The sequence below is a fragment of the Eleutherodactylus coqui genome, chromosome 11 (assembly GCF_035609145.1).
Source record: "Eleutherodactylus coqui strain aEleCoq1 chromosome 11, aEleCoq1.hap1, whole genome shotgun sequence".
Classification (NCBI taxonomy): Eukaryota; Metazoa; Chordata; class Amphibia; order Anura; family Eleutherodactylidae; genus Eleutherodactylus; species Eleutherodactylus coqui.
Genome location: NC_089847.1, coordinates 6,255,569 through 6,276,758, shown reverse-complemented (window position 1 = coordinate 6,276,758; position 21,190 = coordinate 6,255,569). Strand labels below are relative to the sequence as shown.

Sequence of the window (21,190 nt, the reverse complement as noted above, 5' to 3'; positions counted from 1 at the left end):
CAACGAAAACGCTGTGAAACGCAGTGAAATTGGTCAATATATCCCTGACTAGAGTCACAGACGCCTGTGCGAATAACGCCTTCGTCTCCGGCTCTGAGGGGTCTGATGGGGCGATAACATACCTGGTGCCCCCCGAGCAGAGGGCAGACCATGCCCCAGGCTACAGCAGCCAATCACCAGACACATCAACAGCAGCACATATTTATTGTAAATCCTGTACACACAAGAGGGTCTCGGGACCCCCACTAAGCGTCCTGCAGCTGGCCCGGATTCAGCAGAACCTTCTCTCCTGGTTTAAATGCGGGCATTCCTAGATACGGGCAGCTGGCACAGCGAAATGCATCTCCCAGGTAACACTGAAAGGCAAAGACAGCAGTGACTCCAACAGCAAGTGAACTTACCTACCCAGCCCACGGCGGCCACCATTGCTCAACCACATTCACTGTGGCCACCACTACCCACACCAGATCCGCAGCGGCCACCACTACCCACATCAGGCCTGCTATGGCCACCATTGCTCGACCATGCCTGTAGGCACCAATACCCAACCACATTCACTGCGGCCACCACCACCACCCGCACCAGGCCTGCAGCGGCCACCACCACCCACACCAGGCCCGCGGTGGCCACCACTGCCCGAGTGGAGGATTCCGTCTAGGAGAGCTGTCCCATCTTCCCACAGCCGAGTAGGACTCAGTACTCACATTACCACAGGCGGAGGCGGCAGGTCTGGGGGCGGCGCTCTTGGTCTTCTCTTCTTCCAGTTCTTCGGCTAGTCCGCACGTGCTGAGGGAGATAACAGAGTCTCAGCTGCAGGGCGGCCATGGAGAGTCTCTACTTCTCCAGCACGCTCGGCACTCACCAGTTCTTGCAGGCTTTGCGTTTCTTTTCGCTCCCTTCCCCACAGCCACCGGCTCGCAGAGAAGAAGGAAGCGGCTTCTTTAGGTCATCTTGGTCCAGAAGGTCATCCGAGTCTAAGAGATCCTGAAGAGACAGAAATAAGAAGGTGAAACAGCGACATCTGGAAATAATCCACGGAAACGAGGAAGAATCGGTCAAGTCAGCCGTCTGCGATACATCACTGATCTGTCCTCAATCCCTCGTCCACCTCACGGAGCTCTGTCCTCTCCTCCAGCAGTCTTCACCCTGACCTCATTCCCCCCCCCAATGACCCCAGTGCTCACCTCAGCCCCAATGGCCCAGTGCTCACCTCCATCCCTCACCCACACTGATGAGCTCTGACCTCACCTCCATCCATCTTCAGCCCGACCTCAAACCTCAGCCCGCTAATCTCAGTCCTCTCCGCCATTCCCGCCCCACCCCAATGACCTCAGTGCCCCTTCTCCCCCATTCCCGCCCACCCCAATGACCTCAGTGCCCCTTCTCCCCCATTCCCGCCCACCCCGATGACCTCACTGCCCCTTCTCCCCCATTCCTGCCCCACCCCAATGACCTCAGTGCCCCTTCTCCGCCATACCCACCCACCCCGATGACCTCAGTGCCCCTCTCCCTCAGTAAGTGAGACTGAGCCACAACTGACCACATCCTCATCATCTATGTCGTTAGCTGACAGGGTCCAGAGCTTCACGGCAGCAGGATCTGCAGAGGGCTTCACTGGAACACAAAACCACCATGTTATTAAAGGATCTACCAACCCCTCCCCCAACCACAAACTTATCCGCCCCGCCCCCTCCTGTCAGTACCGGGGATCGGGCGTCTGGAGAGTGACAGCGGCCGTGAAGACCCCACTTCATAGTTTGGTTTCTTAGCTGCCATTGTCACAGAGGCGACGTCACTGCTGGAGGAACCCAGACGCCCCCGGATGCCGTCCATCTGCTGCGGGGACAGCGGCCCTTGGAGAACCTTCAAAGGAAAGAAGAGGGACAAGATCACCGCATGCAAGACGTCTCGTCACGGGGCGGCAAATACAAGCAGCCTTCCCGAGCCGAGTATATATATATATACACACACAATAAACAAGCCCTGATTAGGAACCACATGACCCAGGGGCCCCTTACTGGACGAAGCACACGCACACGCGCACGCGCACACGCACACGCACACGCACACACACACACACACACGGCCTACGTACTACACCCCCCCCCCCCCACAAACCGTGCCCGACCCGCGGACCGCACCCCCCCACGTGCCCCGCGGACCGCACCCCCCCACGTGCCCCGCGGACCGCACCCCCCCCACGTGCCCCGCGGACCGCACCCCCCCCACGTGCCCCGCGGACCGCACACCCCCACGTGCCCAGCGGACCGCACACCCCCACGTGCCCAGCGGACCGCACACCCCCACGTGCCCAGCGGACCGCACACCCCCACGTGCCCCGCGGACCGCACACCCCCACGTGCCCCGCGGACCGCACACCCCCCACGTGCCCCGCGGACCGCACACCCCCCACGTGCCCCGCGGACCGCACCCCCCCCCCCCGCCCCGCGGACCGCACCCCCCCCCCCCCCACGTGCCCCGCGGACCGCACCCCCCCACGTGCCCCGCGGACCGCACCCCCCCACGTGCCCCGCGGACCGCACCCCCCCACGTGCCCCGCGGACCGCACCCCCCCCACGTGCCCCGCGGACCGCACCCCCCCACGTGCCCCGCGGACCGCACCCCCCCACGTGCCCCGCGGACCGCACCCCCCCCCCCACGTGCCCCGCGGACCGCACCCCCCCACGTGCCCCGCGGACCGCACCCCCCCCACGTGCCCCGCGGACCGCACACCCCCACGTGCCCCGCGGACCGCACACCCCCACGTGCCCCGCGGACCGCACCCCCCCACGTGCCCCGCGGACCGCACTCACCTGCGTTACTTCTGTCAGACCAGACAACGTGAGGGCAGAGGAGAGCTGCGACGGCGAGCGGAGCCAATCAGTGCCAGCTGAAGGAGGAAGGCAGGATACTGTCACTAGCAACAACTGCACATACAGAACATGGTCAGTAGGGGGCGTACGCAGCGATCAGTTTATCAGGTCTGGGCAATTAGAACAGTAGACGAGGTCAGAACTGACGGGTGGGATAGTAGACGGGGTCAAAGTTCGTGAGGGGTGATAGCACATGAGGTCAGAGGTAATAAGTGGCAGAGTGGACAAGGTCAAGGTTCGGGGGGGGGCACATGGGAGGTCAGAGGTGATAATAGGGTTAGTAAGTGATCTCACAGCTGATGAGGGGGGGGGGAGTAAAGGAGGTCAAAGGTAATAAAGAGGGTAGTAGTCAGGGTCAAAGGTCATAAGGAGGAAAGTGAGCAAGGTCAGAGGTCATGAGGATTCCTGGGTCGCCCCGGTACCCCCTCTGTGTGTCGGACACGGCTTCCATCTCCCCCCACGGACCCCCGTCTCACCGGCGCCTCGGGGGTCCACCGGCTCTTGCAGCAGAACGCTTCCTCCATTCTTCAGGATCCGAGCCACTTCTGCCAAGACATCGGCGCAGTGAACCGCGATGCTTCCTGCGGCCAAACCGAGGAGGACGGCGTCAAAGCTGGAGGCGGCGTGAGCGGCTGGAGGGGAGAAGAGGATGCTGGGTAACGAGAGCGCGAACACGGCGACACCGCACGGCGCCAAACTACTTACACAACACCAGCCGCTCCACGTTCTCCACAGCGACCCTCCCGCCGGCGGCGACCGATGCCTGCGCCTCCGACACCAAGTGCTGCAGCGCGTCCGGCGCACAGCCGCCGTCCCAGGTGACGAGGACGTGGCGAGCCTGCGAGAGCCGATCCCTGAGAGCCGCCAACCTGCAGGGAAGACAACAGTCAGCCGACGCCCCCCAGTGGCGGACCGAATACTGCGCAGGGTATGGGGTCTCACACCATGTTATATAACACAACTAGTCCATGACATCACAGCTATGACATCACACTAAACCACATGGCATCAAAACTATGGTGTGACATGCCAATGTATGACACCACACTCTACTATATGACATCACAGCTATGACATCACACTTCACTCTACTATATGACATCACAGCTATGACATCACACTTCACTCTACTATATGACATCACAGCTATGACATCACACTACGTTCTATAACTATTCTCTCCCAACACTCAGGCATATGAGTGTATTATGTTGCAATCTATGATATCACACTACACTACATGACGTCACAGTCCACTCTCTCACGTGACGCTCCGTACATCTCGCTCTTCGCGGTCGCCGGTTTCTTCTGCTGTTATTTCCAACTTCCGGTTCCTGACGTATTGTCTCCGGAAGTGACGTCTGCTCTGAGTGCCCGCCCCCTCTCTGGCAGTGAGTCTCCCCCCGCCCCCCGCTGCCAATAGGTGAGATGGCGGCGGTCGCGGTGAGGTCGTTGTCAGCCGCGGGCGGGAGAAGACTGCTAGCGCTGTGCGGGCGGCGGCCGGCGGGTGAGGAGAAGACTGCTAGCGCTGTGCGGGCGGCGGCCGGCGGGTGAGGAGAAGGCGGGCGGCCGGGTGTAGAGACCCACGGGGTAGGCGGGACATGACGGGAGTAGAAGCTGCCCCCTTCTGAGGGTCTCTGCGGCTCTTCTGCCCTCAGCCATGTTCTGGACACTGCCAGCAGGTGGCGCTGCAGGAATATCATACTGTCCTATTTGCATACCACATTTCCCAGGGAGCATTGCACGACCTAGAAGCCTCCTTACACCAACCAGCTGCTCTCCACAAGGTGAAAGCGGCCCGGACTCCTATAACCCCTTGTGCCCCCAGCGCTGTACAGTTTGGGGCAGTGCGGGTGCATCACACACCCCCCAGCCCTCCTGGATGTGATACGTCCCTCCTGATCTCATGATACTGCAAGTCCTCAGCGCTAACTCCACCTGGTCCAGCGATTGGCTGCAGCGGTCACATGTTACTCCGCACCGGCTGGCGGACTGAGAACCGGAGAATCAGCGGGATCCGGAAGGATGGAGAGCGGGGAAGCGGCAGAAAAGAGGAGACTGGGGGACACTAAAGGGGGTTGAAACGGCTACTAGGGGAGGCCTCCAGGGGCCCCTAAAAGGGATCGGAGCGACTACTGCAGCCGGCTGGGAAGCAGCGGTTTTGCGGGTCAGAAAAAAAGTGTGGAGTTCAGATTGATGATGGCGTCCGCCGGGGGATGGGGAACGCTAAGGAAGTTTTAAAAATGTTGCCTCGTCTCCGGGTTGTCACTTTACTACTGTGGGGGATGGGGGGCACTATTATCACCGGGGCCACTATGGGGGGAGCGGGGTCACTGTTATCACCGGGGCCACTATGGGGGGAGCGGGGTCACTATTATCACCGGGGCCACTATGGGGGGAGCGGGGTCACTATTATCACCGGGGCCACTATGGGGGGAGCGGGGTCACTATTATCACCGGGGCCACTATGGGGGGAGCGGGGTCACTATTATCACCGGGGCCACTAAGGGGGGAGCGGGGTCACTATTATCACTGGGGCCACTATGGGGGGGGGGAGCGGGGTCACTGTTATCACCGGGGCCACTATGGCGGGAGCGGGGTCACTATTATCACCGGGGCCACTATGGGGGGAGCGGGGTCACTATTATCACCTGGGCCACTAAGGGGGGAGCGGGGTCACTATTATCACCGGGGCCACTAAGGGGGGAGCGGGGTCACTATTATCACCGGGGCCACTATGGGGGGGGGAGCGGGGTCACTATTATCACCGGGGCCACTATGGGGGGGGAGCGGGGTCACTATTATCACCGGGGCCACTATGGGGGGGGAGCGGGGTCACTATTATCACCGGGGCCACTATAGAAGGGATGTCACTATTATCACAGAGGTCACTAGGAGGGGGGGTGGGTCTTTAATATCAATGAAGCCAATATGGGGAAGGACGGGGTGTGGGGGGGTGTCACTTTAATCACAGGGGCCACTGTGAGTAGGGGTGGTGGGGGCCTTATCAGCGGAGTCACTATGGGGCCCCGTAGTAATCTGTACCTGTTCTTCTTGTCCCTGGAGGTGAAGGTGTGATCATTGGATCGCTGCTATAATACACTGCACTACTTCTGCACGTGTCCCAACAGCCCAAATTCAGTGACTGCAGGGCGCCCTTACAGGTACAGAGGGGCATGGCCTGTCAGTGATGTCAGCCGTCGCTCATTACGCTGCTGCCCACATGTTGGGAGGTATAAGGCTGCAGCTGTACGGAGGGGCGGTGGGTGCCGATACCGCCCCCCCCCCCCCAATCTCCCAATCTACCGCGTTACCTGCAGTCACCTTGAGGCGTCGGGCCTCCCATATTACTGTGACGGCGCCCCTGATTTCCCATCACCCCTCTTGCCTTCCAGCTCTGCCGCGGACCGCCTTCTGCTCCGTCCGAACCTTTTGGGTGACCTCAGCGGTGAGATCTGCAGATCAGAAATTGCCCCCACCATTTCCGGATGCCTCCTCCCCACCAGACGCGGCGGAGGAGCCGAGCACATCGCCCCCCAGGTAGGACGAGGCTGCTCACTATCGGCATACACGGGGGTCTCCTGGGGTCCCGTCTGATCACCGCTGTGGCTGCAGGTACACAGACCAGGGAGGAGAGGAATCGGAGGGCTACGAGAGCGAGGAGCAGCTGCAGCAGCGCATTCTCTCCGCAGCCCTGACCTTTGTGCCCGAGTATGGCTGGAGCTCCGAAGCCATCGCTGAGGGGGCGAAGGTAGGTCCTGGCTCTGTGAGGTCAGTGGATGGGCCGGGTGGGCATCGTGTGACCTTCCTTCTTTCCACAGTCCCTGGATCTGTCCTCGGCTGCAGCAGGGATGTTCGAGAATGGCGGCAGCGACCTCGTTCTGCACTTCGTGTCCCTGTGCAATAGGAACCTGACGGAACTCCTGGAGGAGGAGCACAAACTGGTGCAACTGGGCAGCACGGAGTGAGTGCGAGGGCACCGCGGGATGGAACCTACAGGGTATTATGTACATGGGACACACATGGCAAACTCAAGGCCTGCTGGTCAGATCCGGCCCGCCACGTCCCTTCTTGCGGCCCTTAAGGACAGGCTCTCCACTTTTACCAGAGGGTGCAGCCATTCTGGGCACGAAGTGTGGTGGGGGGAGGGCAGCGCCAGCACAGGGAGCGGGTGCCATCTTGAATTCTGTACTCCGGCACGCACCTCATACAGGTCCGTTCAGCAACTCGCAGGTGGTGGCTCAGCCCTGACAGCCCCACTGGGCACCCTTGCCACGGTAGGACACTCGAGAGAGAGAAGGGGAGGAGCCCCGTCACAGTGCAGAGTGCGCCACAGCCGCGTCAGGGTGCGCCACAGCCGCGTCAGGGTGCGCCACAGCCGCGTCAGGGTGCGCCACAGCCGCGTCAGGGTGCGCCACAGCCGCAGATGCAGTTTCTGTCTGTGAAATAAGTAGCATTTTCCCGGATTGAAGCTGCGGATTTGGACCTTCTTGCGTTCTTTTTGCGCACGTATTCACTGCGGTTTACACGTATGTAAGGAAACAAAGTCCCGTAGATTTCACCTGCCTTCATTCATACATGTGCAGTGCGTGTGTCCGTGTTGTGTAGTCGCTGCGTATTTACTTCACCCCATTGACATTAATGGTCCGTTTGGCCTGTCTGACCCCCCAACGCCCATCAATGGGGTTTAAGCCGTCCATAATACACCCGTGGGATTGAGCCCTTATGAACGGCCCTCTGAAGGAAGCCATAATGCTGATGTGGCCTGCGGTAACAATGACTTAGGGGCCGCAGGATATGATGTCACAGAATGATACACTTTATATTCCCAAATACGGTTTATGGCAGGAAGAAGCCGACGGCGCAGATACTGAGGGATGCCGTGGAGACGCGACTGAGGATGCTCATCCCATACATCGGACAGTGGCCACAGGTAGCAGCCGCACCTTAATGACTACAACCCACGAGACGTTGTATATTATACAGCAGTGATGTCACTGCTCTGGAGATATAACTGACATCCAGAGAGCACTGCTGTATAATATATAACATATCTAGAGAGCGCTGATGTCACTGCTGTATAATATATAACTGATATCCAGAGAGCGCTGATGTCACTGCTGTGTAATATATAACTGGTATCCGGAGAGCGCTGATGTCATTGCTGTATAATATATAACTGATATCTGGAGAGCGCTGATGTCACTGCTGTATAATATATAACTGATATCCAGAGAGCGCTGATGTCACTGCTGTGTAATATATAACTGGTATCCGGAGAGCGCTGATGTCACTGCTGTATAATATATAACTGATATCTGGAGAGCGCTGATGTCACTGCTGTATAATATATAACTGATATCCGGAGAGAGCGCTGATGTCACTGCCGTATAATATATAACTGATATCCGGAGAGCGCTGATGTCACTGCTGTATAATGTATAATGTATAACTGATATCCGGAGAGCGCTGATGTCACTGCCGTATAATATATAACTGATATCCGGAGAGCGGTGATGTCACTGCTGTATAATATATAACTGATATCCGGAGAGCGCTGATGTCACTGCTGTATAATATATAACTGATATCCGGAGAGCGCTGATGTCACTGCTGTATAATATATAACTGATATCCGGAGAGCGCTGATGTCACTGCTGTGTAATATATAACTGATATCCGGAGAGCGCTGATGTCACTGCCGTATAATATATAACTGATATCCGGAGAGCGCTGATGTCACTGCTATATAATATATAACTGATATCCTGGGAGCGCTGATGTCACTGCTGTATAATATATAACTGGTATCCGGAGAGCGCTGATGTCACTGCTGTATAATATATAACTGATATCCAGAGAGCGCTGATGTCACTGCTGTATAATATATAACTGATATCCGGAGAGCGCTGATGTCACTGCTGTATAATATATAACTGATATCCGGAGAGCGCTGATGTCACTGCTGTATAATATATAACTGATATCCGGAGAGCGCTGATGTCACTGCTGTATAAGATATAACTGATATCCGGAGAGCGCTGATGTCACTGCTGTATAATATATAACTGATATCCGGAGAGCGCTGATGTCACTGCTGTATAATATATAACTGATATCCCGAGAGCGGTGATGTCACTGCTGTATAATATATAACTGATATCCGGAGAGCGCTGATGTCACTGCTGTATAATATATAACTGATATCCAGAGAGCGCTGATGTCACTGCCGTATAATATATAACTGATATCCAGAGAGCGGTGATGTCACTGCCGTATAATATATAACTGATATCCGGAGAGCGCTGATGTCACTGCTGTATAATATATAACTGATATCCAGAGAGCGGTGATGTCACTGCCGTATAATATATAACTGATATCTAGAGAGCGGTGATGTCACTGCTGTATAATATATAACTGATATCTAGAGAGCGCTGATGTCACTGCCGCTGTATACATATATGGTTGCAGGTGTACCAAGTGAAGTGCCCCCTTGTGGAGTGAGATGATGCTGATGTTTTCACTATTGTTTGTGGTTGTTTCCCAGGCGATGGGCATCCTTCTCTTGCCGCATAATATTCCCTCCAGCCTGGCGCTGCTCACGGCCCTGGTGGACGACATCTGGCACTATGCCAGCGACCAGTCTACTGATGTGAGTATCCACGGCTCTCGTATACATCTCCCTCTGCCCGTGTCATCACCCCCCAGTACTGACTAGTGCTCGCTGGTGTCTGCAGGTCAGCTGGTACACGCGTCGGGCAGTGCTGGCCGGGATATATAACACCACGGAGCTCGTCATGATGCAGGACACGTCGCCGGACTACGAGGACACGTGGCACTTCCTGCAGAATCGGATCTCCGAGGCCATGACGATGGGGGAGTCTATGAGCCAGGTACAGACCACGGCCGCAGCGGGGATGACCCAGCGGGGATACTTAACCCTTACATATTTAACCCCTCTTCTCCGTGTCATAGGTGACCGCCACTGGAGAAGCTGTGATCCAGGGGCTGATGGGAGCTGCCGTCACTGTGAGTATCATGATGTTACTGCCTACTTCCAGCAGAGGGAGTTACTGGAAGACAGTGAGCCCCAGCCGGGGGAGGGGTGTATAGGGGTCAAATCACTTAATTGCATTTTTCCTTTCTTCCAGTTAAAGAACCTGACGGGTCTGAACCAGCGCCGGTGAAGCTCTGCCCCTCCCCCATCACTCATGTATTAAACGACTGTATACCAGCGCTGTGTCCTGTTTTTGCATGCGGGTGCAGCCGTCCTATCAGAGACCCCCAGGTAGAAGGGACTAAACCAAAAAACATGTTCCCTGTCCTGCTCCGGCCATGGATGGACGATGTCTACCTGCATGCATCAGCCTCCTCCAGTATTGGGGCTACACAGATGCAACGCTACCGGTTGGTGATAAAGGGTAACTACCATCCAACAACCCCCGACATGTGGGAGGGCCGGTAAGAGCGGAGCCCCATCGCCTTCAGCTAGTGAGCAGAGATGGCGCTACTACTTCAGTCTAGGGGGTTTCTGCACCCCCCACTGATGTAAAGGGACCCCCGATCACTTCAGACCCCACAGTGAGGGCCTGCAGCTTTGGGGTAGGTAGGAAGGGAGAGCGCAGGACGCCATACAACACAGGTGCCGGCTGTTTCTTACCGGCGGCCCTCACCCGACGCGCCTTAACACTTTAAATGCCACCGTCCATTCTGACAGCAGCATTTAATTGCAGTAGGGCCGGATAGATTGCTTGTATGATGGAATGCTATGGCATCATATCATACTGCAGGAGTGAGAGAAGCAACGAGAGTTCTTGTCCCCGCTGCGGCCTAATCATTAAAAAAGAAAGTAAAAGCTTAAAAAACCTTTTGCTGTAATAATCTAAGTCAGAAAACAAAACTCCCTATTTGGTCCGGCTGCATCCGTAAGAGTCTGATCTATCACCGTACTGCCCTCCGCAGGCTTTGTGTTGGGGATATTCTGCACATCTTACATAAAGAGTTGCTGTGGCTATACTGCGGGCGCCTTCGCACTGTCGGAAAAAAATCAGGTGTTTTTCTTACTTTGCAAAAGTTTGTGAAAACACACGATTACGAAACCAAGCAATTTCCCATGGCTTCATTCTCGTTGATGTCTTCACCCCTGCGGGCTCACATTGTGTTTGTGATCGCATCCCTTGTTTCCAATGAGGCGAGCTGCAGCGCCGGCCCCTGTTCAGGGTAATAAAAGATTGTGATTCCTTTAGTCCCCAGCGGTTTGTGAGGCTGTCACAGCCAGGGGTGTAACCTTCTCAGCAGGGGAGCAGCAGCACCGGCCCCACTGAAAACATAGGGAGAAGATTCAGCTTCTCTGCTACTGCTGCGCTAGGGGATTCCCCTCATCCCTGAACACTGGCACAGCAGCTGCAGCCTGATCGGTGATGAGGGGGATCTCCACAGGCCACTGCTTGGGAGGGGGGGGGGGGGGGGGGGGGGGGGGGGGGGGGGGGGGGGGGGTGGGGGGGGGGGGGGGGGGGGGGGGCAGGAGGCAGGAGCCCTGATGGTGGGAATCCTACCTGTAAGATGTGACGGCCCCCTTGGCTCTGCCCACACAAATGCTGGGGCTTCTCCAACTGTTTGCAGGAGCCGCAGCTCCTCCCTCACACTAACACCAAGTGGGTAAGTTTACATCCGGGGGTCCGCGGCACGGAACATATTGAACTATTCATCCGGCAACAACGGTTTAAAAAGCTACAATGCTTTTCATTATGTACCCCAAAACGAGACATTAGGAACTACGGCGAGAAAAAACACACAAACCCTGCGAGGGCTGTGCAGAAAAATATAAAGCCAGGGGCCTTCAAAAAAAATAAAGGACACCATTTTTGATATCGTCATAAGCGCACCGACCGCCGGGAGCAACGTCGCGTCAGTTATGTTTAAATACTGTTTAAAAACAAAAAAAATGGCAGAATTGATAATCTTTCTCCTTACCCTCCAAAACAAACAAAATAAATGTAACAAAGCGCTCATTCCGCCGCGCCAACAGGCAGAATAAAAAAGTGATGGCTTTTGAAAAGATGAGCTGAAAATCCTCAAATAAGTGACGCCACGGCCGGTTTTTGGCCATAAGAAACACTAAGGGGTTAAAAAGAAGGAGGTGAAAATCCACGCTAATAGCAAAGAGGAGTCTCCCATCCCCCCAGGCGGTCAGCAAAAAGTCACCTGTGCTTCCGGGTGGGCTCACCTCCAGGATTATTAGGTAGTGAGCGGGTCGTGCCCGCCGCGCAGATTCTGCATTCAGACATACATGATCCTGCAAAACATTTCCAGGGGTGTGAGCGCCCTCAGGGGAGGGCAGCAGTGGCCATCTCTCCCCTCCCCCGCCCTGTAGTGATGGCGGCGCTCACGGGCTCTTTTTTTAGTGCAGTTTTTTTATTCTTCCAGAGTCAATGAGAAAAAGATATTACAACGGCGCCGTGCGTGCCTGAGAGAAACATAGTAAATAGACCCCAAAGACCCCGGGGCCCCTCCACCTTTTATGGATCCAAATGTAAACTGTGACCGCTGCCAGCGAGGCGCTAGCCTTAACGAGAGATCTCTTCAGCCGCTCAGCTTAGTTTACACACACACACTGTAACGAAGCACCAGCTCTCCGCATCGCTTTGACTGAGTAAGAGATGTTTCCATTCACTGACAGCAAGTACAGAGGTTGAAGACTGTAAGGCATTAAAGTCCAGTTGATCGGCTGGCGATGAAGCGCTGATCACAAGTGTCCCGCTCTGCAGCAGCACATGTTTATTCACAAACTCCTCCACGTCGGCTCCCTGCAGCACTTTCATGGCTCTCCAGTGGATGGCGCCGCAGTTCTCTGGTTTTCCTTCTGGATGGCTGCGCTCTTCTTTAATGTAGCAGAGCCAGAGATCTGCGGATGAAAGACAAAGTCAGCGTTCACTTGGGCAGAACCCCCTCCACAGGGGCAAGTGGGCTACAGCCTCAGCCCAGCAGGGGGTGCCATCACCAGAAGGCACAACCCTTTCTAGTTTGAGGGCCGCAATGAGACATATCGAGCGCACGCACCTTCTCTGGGTGGGGATATTAGCGGACGGGATGAGTCACAACGACCCTAAACTACATTCATGGCCACTACTCCACCTAAACTCCAAGCAGCGGACCCCCGGGGTAATAGATGGATCCTCTCTGCACCGGACTGTGTGGACATCCCACTAGTAGCATCGCGGGGGCCACGGGGCTCCTGATTTAGAAGATGCACTGTTGTCCGAGGGGTAGAGGACACTGACCTGGTTCCGTGGCACCAAACTCCCTCAGCGCCCGCTCGTAGTACTCTCTTAAGTTCACCATCCTGCTTTTCTCCTGTGTGTGATAAGTAGAGGTGAACTAAGTGCTTTAGAGCAGCACTCCTGAACTTGCATCATCTACACCAGCCAAGCGGTCTCCACTCACCTGCTGCTTCTCGATGTCAATCATCTTCTGGAAGAAATCCTCGGAGAAAGGACGATTCTCCTGCAAACTAGAGAAAACGGGGCGACTCAGGGCGGGTCATCGCATGCAAGACTTAAGACAAGGCCGGGCGACCCAGGGAGGGTCATCACAGGGCGACATCGGGAAGGGTCCCAAAACTCAGGATGGAGAGGAGCAACCCAACACAGGTTGTCACACACAAGATGAAAGCGGGCAACACAGATGGGGCAGACCCAGGACAGTGGTCTTGCACAAAGGCAGCAACTCGGGGAAAGTTGAGACACACAAGGCGAGGAGGGGGCAAATCGGGGCAGGTTGTCACAAAGGACGGGATGGGAAGACAACGGAGGGAAGGTGGTCACACACGGGCAGGAGATGCTCTGCAGGGACGGCTGTTAAGACAATAAGCGGCTGTAAGTTACGCACTTGCTGAACACCTTCCTCGCTCTCTTGTAGCCTCGCGTCCTGTAGGCCCAGTCCAGATACTTCACCTTCAGGGTCTTGGTGGCAGCCGGGTTGAGGACCAGTTTCTGTGGAGAATCAGTGGTGAGGACGAGTGGCTTCGGGTGGTGGTAGGTGGCTGGATGAGACACACTTACCTGGTACAGGGACTCCGTGGCTTCCTCATTCCTCTCCTCCTCACTCCAGTCGGCCATCAATGTCCACAAAGGCAAACAGTCCTACAAGCAAGAACAGCGGACGTCAGCTGCCATGACACCAGAACCTACAGCTCATCATCCTCCTCCTCAGGACTCGTACCTGCGTCTTCACAAGGGACAGCGCCTTCTCAAACATTGATTCCACGTTCTCACATTTCAGAGTAATCAGAGTCTCCAGTCTCCTCTTCCACATCTCCACCGACCCGCTGAACCTGTCAGTCGCTGCCGCCAAAACCTGCGCTGCCACATCCGCCTGACCCAGCTGCAGCAGGAGAGATACCTGGGAGGACACAAGAAGTTATAATCGGCCTCCGTCGCTTGGTGGCGCCACTGATCCCCTCCACCTTATCAGCTGCTCACCCAGTCATGGTATTGCGCTTGCGGTAACCGGCCGGCATCGTGCGCCTTCTGGAGTGCAGACAGCAGCCGCTCCTTCCTCTGGTGAGATAAGATGACCGTCACATCCAGACCGCCAGCCCTCTACGAGAGCCATTTCCTTCCTTACCCGAATGCAGCAATGCCCCTACAGCGCCACCTATTTGACTTGCAGGAATCTTGCCTTCCACGTCAGACGTCTTAACAAGTGTGACAATAGGTGGCGCTGTAGAGGCATTCTTCCAGCTTCCTATTTGCATAAGTTTCCCAAAGGATCTTGGATGACCTTAAAAGTCCTCAGCGGCCCACAGAAGATCACTTCCTGGTTACTTGATTCATAAATCCCGCCTCCAGGAAGCGATGGCTCTGAGTGGTTCTCGAGCACTGCTCAGCCAATCACATCCATCACGTTATGGAGGCGGGATTTATGAATTAACCAACCACCACGATGACTAACTGGCTAGGCAGCGCTTGAGAAGCAATCAACGCAGCGTTCGATGAACCAATCACAGACATCGCATTGGTTCATCGAGCCCTGCATTGATTGGTTCTCAAGTGCTGCTCCGCCAATTTAAAGCCATTGTTTCCTGGAGGTGGGATTTATGAATCCTATGACCAGGAAGTGATCTGTGGGCGAACGAGGACTGCAAGATGCATGACGGCGCTCTGGAGAGCACCGAGATGAACCTGCACGGAGCCTGCTAGGCAAGTATAATAAGTCATCCACCAAAAATAAGACCTATCGCCTCTTTTGGGACACAAATTAATATAAGGCAGGGTCTTATTTTCAGAGAAACGCGGCGCTCTTTGTCCCTATATCACATCGCACGACCCAATTCATTGTGTAACCCAACCCACTTTGTAGAAGCCCCTATCCCTGTGCAGAGGGATGCGCACCGCTGACCACTATCCTCGGAGGGTTGAAAGCTCAGAACAGTCATACTTAAGTGTGGGAGAGTGAAAGTGTATAACCAGAGGACTATCCAGACAGCACAGCCGAAATAGTCCCTGTCTCCACCCACAAGCTGAAGCTTCCAGGAACCAGAATAGAATACTGAAGCCACAGTGTAGACTGACACACAGCCTCCCTTTATTGGCAGTCCCTGCTTCCTTCAGTGAAGCAAGCTCCTGGGAGCGGATGGGGACGTACCTGCTGCTTCAGCTCTTTGCTGTTGGTCTGTCGCTTGTATCGCTCTAGGCAGAAGGACACGTAGAGCTGCCACAAGGACTCTAGAAATAAACGGATACCGCAGCATTAGCAGAAGTGCGTCACGCCATCACACGTGGCCCAACGAGACACCGTGCCAGTCATTACCTGTCTGCAAGGAGCCCAGCGCAGTCTCGTACACACGGCTGCAGCGCTCCTCCTGTCGCGCCAGGTCTTGCGCTTTAGTCTGCTTGGACGTGTACTCTGACGATGGCAACGGTTTGGCTAATAACTCCTGACGAGCCAAGAAGTCCCAGGTGAGAGGGTCCTCGGGATAGAGGGTCTGCAAGCTGAAGAGGAAACAGTCACTTCCAGCCCCCACTTCGAACCTCCTATGACAGGGACGACTTGCATATCTCACAGTAGTGGTAAACAATGGGGGTTGTTCTCTCTACCATCATCCAAGGTGGAAAAGAACTATGAAATACCAGAAAACTATCACAACTGAGGAGATGGAGCCGGCCGGGCACCGAGGAGGAGGTCACTGAGGAGCAGGTGGACAGGCACCGAGGAGGAGGTCACTGAGGAGCAGGTGGACACGCACCGAGGAGGAGGTCGTATCGCTTCCTCCCCAGTCCAATCCAGACAGCAAGAACTTACTCGGCCACCATGTCCTTCTGCAGGTCTTCAGTGAATGTAAACTTCTTGGCAATGTCGAGAAGCGAGAGATGGAACTTGGCCCCTGTAATAAAGAGGAGTAGACGCTGGTCACATGACCCCTCCCTGCGCGCTCTGGCGTCACGAACACACAGCACGGAACTCACCTTTAATCTTCTGCACGGCCGTCTTATAGACGATACGGACCAATCCTCCCTCCAGAATCTCATCTGAGTACGAGGCTTCCGCCTGCGAGGAGAGACACAAGGCTGCGATTACTGAGCCGTGTGTATATGCACGCGAACCTACCCATGGGGCTATAGGTCATAAACAAGGGGGCAAATACTTTACATATAACTGTACAGCCCAACTGCCAGGACTGCACCCCACCTACTAACTAATAGAAAGAAGGAAACAATGCTTACAATATCCATCTGCTCCCCGACCAAATCTTCTCGCTCTTTTCTTTGCTTCTCGACATTCATCAATTCCATCCGAAAATACTGGAAAGGAAAGCCGTGGTCAGTCCAGAAAGACAATTATACTACCGCCCCCCTACATCCAAGACTACAACTACTATAATACTGCTCCTACGTACAAGAATATACCAACTATAATACTGCCCCCTACGTACAAGAATATAACTACTACAATACTGCCCCCTATGTACAAGAATATAACTACTATAATACTGCCCCCCTACGTACAAGAATATAACTACTATAATACGGCCCCCTATGTACACGAATATAACTACTATAATACCGCCCCCTATGTACAAGAATATAACTACTATAATACTGCCCCCTATGTACAAGAATATAACTACTATAATACTGTCTCCTATGTACAAGAATATAACTACTATAATACTGTCTCCTATGTACAAGAATATAACTACTATAATACTGTCTCCTATGTACAAGAATATAACTACTATAATACTGCCCCCTATGTACAAGAATATAACTACTATAATACCGCCCCCTATGTACAAGAATATAACTACTATAATACTGCCCCCTATGTACAAGAATATAACTACTATAATACTGTCTCCTATGTACAAGAATATAACTACTATAATACTGTCTCCTATGTACAAGAATATAACTACTATAATACTGCCCCCTATGTACAAGAATATAACTACTATAATACTGTCCCCTATGTACAAGAATATAACTACTATAATACTGCCCCCCTACGTACAAGAATATAACTACTATAATACGGCCCCCTATGTACACGAATATAACTACTATAATACCGCCCCCTATGTACAAGAATATAACTACTATAATACTGCCCCCTATGTACAAGAATATAACTACTATAATACTGTCTCCTATGTACAAGAATATAACTACTATAATACTGCCCCCTATGTACAAGAATATAACTACTATAATACTGCCCCCTATGTACAAGAATATAACTACTATAATACTGCCCCCTATGTACAAGAATATAACTACTATAATACTGTCCCTTATGTACAAGAATATAACTACTATAATACTACCCCCTATGTACAAGAATATAACTACTATAATACCGCCCCTATGTACAAGAATATAACTACTATAATACCGCCCCCTATGTACAAGAATATAACTACTATAATACTGCTCCCTATGTACAATATAACTCCTATAATACTGCCTCCTATGTACAAGAATATAACTACTATAATACTGCCCCCTATGTACAAGAATATAACTACTATAATACTGTCCCCTATGTACAAGAATATAACTACTATAATACTGTCCCTTATGTACAAGAATATAACTACTATAATACTACCCCCTATGTACAAGAATATAACTACTATAATACCGCCCCTATGTACAAGAATATAACTACTATAATACCGCCCCCTATGTACAAGAATATAACTACTATAATACTGCCCCCTATGTACAAGAATATAACTACTATAATACTGCCCCCTATGTACAAGAATATAACTACTATAATACTGCCCCTATGTACAAGAATATAACTACTATAATACCGCCCCCTATGTACAAGAATATAACTACTATAATACTGCCTCCTATGTACAAGAATATAACTACTATAATACTGCCTCCTATGTACAAGAATATAACTACTATAATACTGCCCCCTATGTACAAGAATAGAACTACTATAATACTGCCCCCTATGTACAAGAATATAACTACTATAATACTGCCCCCTATGTACAAGAATATAACTACTATAATACTGCCTCCTATGTACAAGAATATAACTACTATAATACTGCCCCCTATGTACAAGAATATAACTACTATAATACTGCCCCCTATGTACAAGAATATAACTACTATAATACTGCCCTATGTACAAGAATATAACTACTATAATACTGCCCCCTATGTACAAGAATATAACTACTATAATACTGCCCCCTAGGTACAAGAATATAACTACTATAATACTGCCCCCTATGTACAAGAATATAACTACTATAATACTGCCCCCTATGTACAAGAATATAACTACTATAATACTGCCCCCTATGTACAAGAATATAACTACTATAATACTGCCCCCTATGTACAAGAATATAACTACTATAATACTGCCCCCTAGGTACAAGAATATAACTACTATAATACTGCCCCCTATGCACAGTGTGTGGTAGGGTTGGCACTATCTGGTAGGTCATACACTCACTTCGTGGTACAGTTTGGCGGAGTCCGGGTGGAAGCGCAGGGCTCGCAGGAAGAGTTGTCTTGCGCTCTCAGTTGACAGTTTATCTTCAAATTCCCACTTAGCCGCCATTATCCACAAGGCTGAAAGGGAAGATAAAGGGGTTGAGAGGCGGTGGCGGCGGGGCCCCTGGGGCCGCAGGTATGAGGAGCGGCAGGTACCTGGTTTGTTGGAGTGCACGGCCAGCAGGGAGGAGAAGATGCGGCTCAGCTGCAGTTTACAGTTCTGAAAGGGAGAAGCGGGACATTCAGAATCCGCGCGGCGGCCGACCGCGAATCGGCAGCGACGGAGAAAACACTCACCCACTTCTTACAGAAGGCCACGTGAGAGAGCCACAGCTGGAGATCCTCCTGCAAGACAGCAGCCGAGGGGTTAAGACTGCTCCACAAGGACCACAACCCCCAGCAAACTCTGCTCAGCACTACTTACCTTCCACTTGTTGATGGCGCGGCTGAAGAGGTCGTGGATCCGGTGCACGATGACGAATTCAATCTCCTCCTTCTTAAACAAGTATCCGATGCGCTGAGAGCAGGAAACACTGACCAATCACTGCAAGTAACAGCACTGACCCCGCCCCTGCAGATCCACCAGGCACCTGCAGCCTTTAGAGCGCTGACCCCGCCTCCCAAGAGCCACCAGGCAAGCACCTACAGCCATCGCAGCCCTGACCCCACCTCAGCAGAGCACCCAGCCACACATCTGCAGCCATTGCAGTGCTGACCCCACCTGCAGCAATCACAGTCCTAGCCGGCCTCCCAAGAGCTACCAGGCAAGCACCTACAGCCGTGGCAGCGCTGACACCGCCTCCGCAGAGCAGACAACCAGTCACCTGCAGCCCTGGCCCCGCCTACACAGAGCCTGCAGCCATCACAGAGCTGCTCCTGCCTGCGCACAGCCTCCAGTCAATCAGCTGAAGTGACTGCACCTCCGCAGAGCCAGCCGTTCACCTCCAGCCCTGACCCTGCTTCTGCCATTCAACTGTAGATGCCACAAATTACCCCTCCTCTGCAGAGCCACCAGCCATTCAACTGCAGCAGTTGCAGCGATGACACCGCCCCCGCAGAGCCATCAGCAGCCCTGACCCTGCCACTAATCTGCAGCCATTGCAGTGCTGACCCCACCATGATCAGTCACCTGCAGCAATCATAGTTCTAGCCCGCCTCCCAAGAGCTACCAGTCAAGCACCTACAGCAGTTGCAGTGCTGACACCGCCTCCGCAGAGCCAACCAGTCACCTGCAGCCGCCGCCTACACAGAGCCTGCAGCCATAGCACTGCTGCTCCTGCCTCCGCAGAGCCTCCGGCCAATCACCTGCAGAAGTGACTCCGCCTCCGCAGAGCCAGCCATTCACCTCCAGCCCTGACCCCACCTCCGCAGAGCCAGCTATTACAGTGATAACCCCGCCTCCACAGAGCAACCTGCCATTTAACTACAGTCACAGCGATGACCCTGACTCTGCAGAGCCACCAGCGGCCCTGACCCTGCCCCTCATATGCAGCGCTAACCCAGTCTTTGCAGTGCCGTCAGGCAGTCATCAGAAACCACAGCCCTAACCCACTTCCCAAGAGCCACCAGGCAAGCAACTACTGCCGTGGCAGCACTGACCCCTCGTCCGCAGAGCCACCAGCCAGTCACCTGCAGCCCTGGCCCCGCCTCCGCAGAGCCAACAGCCCTGGCCCCGCCCCCGCAGAGCCAACAGCCCTGGCCCCGCCCCCGCAGAGCGCCCTGCCACTCCTCTCATGGCAGAGCTTCCCTCAGGATCACTTACCCGCCGCCTCTTCGTCAGCAGCTCCAGCAGGTTGATCTCATACTGGAAGACAGAAGGTGGAGCCGCTAAGTACACGGCGGGGGAGGGGTCTGCAGGGACCACTCCCCCCCGACACTCACCTGGATGTAGGTAATGTAGTCCTCCTTCCCCACCGTCCTCCGCAGCAGCCTGTACTCCAGCGCCGCCACCTTCTTCACCACCGTCCTGCACAACAAGCGTCACACGTGAGCGCAGAACTGACCGAGCAGCCCAGCGCCCCCGCCGGCAGCAACACCGGCACTCACCTGGCCTCCTTCTCGGTCAGCAGACCGACTCTCTCCAGCTGCTGCAGCTCCGGGATCTGATCCTCCAGCCGCCGCTGCACGAGCTCTGCCATGCTGCCGAGAGGACCGGTTCGCCACTTCCGCTCTACAGTCCTCCTAGAGCTCTATGCTGTACTAGACGCTCTATACTAATCTTAGAGCTCTATTGTCCGCTCGGCGCTCTGTCCTCTTCCTAAAGCTCTATGCTCCAATAGACGCTCT

The 21,190-nt window shown here is 53.9% G+C and overlaps 3 protein-coding genes across 3 annotated transcripts; 1 reads left to right on the top strand and 2 right to left on the bottom strand.

Moving 5' to 3' along the window:
- Nucleotides 1-187: 187 nt before the first annotated feature.
- CIAPIN1 (cytokine induced apoptosis inhibitor 1) lies at nt 188-4,224 on the bottom strand. The gene is made up of 9 exons (XM_066584159.1): nt 4,153-4,224; nt 3,579-3,742; nt 3,350-3,505; nt 2,814-2,890; nt 1,704-1,863; nt 1,541-1,614; nt 863-984; nt 705-786; nt 188-356 (listed from the first exon to the last, which is right to left on the bottom strand). Coding segments are annotated over exons 1-9 (948 nt in total). The 5' UTR covers nt 4,155-4,224; the 3' UTR covers nt 188-245.
- Nucleotides 4,225-4,274: 50 nt separating this feature from the next.
- On the top strand, nt 4,275-10,110 carry COQ9 (coenzyme Q9). Its single transcript, XM_066584160.1, has 9 exons — nt 4,275-4,380; nt 6,269-6,413; nt 6,489-6,624; nt 6,695-6,837; nt 7,722-7,806; nt 9,424-9,528; nt 9,614-9,769; nt 9,852-9,905; nt 10,028-10,110. Exons 1-9 carry the CDS (start codon nt 4,302-4,304, stop codon nt 10,061-10,063), a joined length of 939 nt encoding a protein of 312 aa, XP_066440257.1. The 5' UTR covers nt 4,275-4,301; the 3' UTR covers nt 10,064-10,110.
- Nucleotides 10,111-12,212: 2,102 nt separating this feature from the next.
- On the bottom strand, nt 12,213-21,106 carry UTP6 (UTP6 small subunit processome component). The gene is made up of 19 exons (XM_066583924.1): nt 20,951-21,106; nt 20,786-20,870; nt 20,667-20,708; nt 19,329-19,421; nt 19,202-19,249; nt 19,061-19,124; nt 18,864-18,982; nt 16,601-16,678; nt 16,343-16,424; nt 16,179-16,260; nt 15,687-15,868; nt 15,522-15,601; nt 14,357-14,434; nt 14,097-14,276; nt 13,937-14,017; nt 13,764-13,867; nt 13,320-13,386; nt 13,157-13,229; nt 12,213-12,780 (listed from the first exon to the last, which is right to left on the bottom strand). The coding sequence occupies exons 1-19, from the start codon at nt 21,040-21,042 to the stop codon at nt 12,467-12,469; spliced, it is 1,944 nt and encodes a 647-aa protein (XP_066440021.1). The 5' UTR covers nt 21,043-21,106; the 3' UTR covers nt 12,213-12,466.
- Nucleotides 21,107-21,190: the final 84 nt, after the last annotated feature.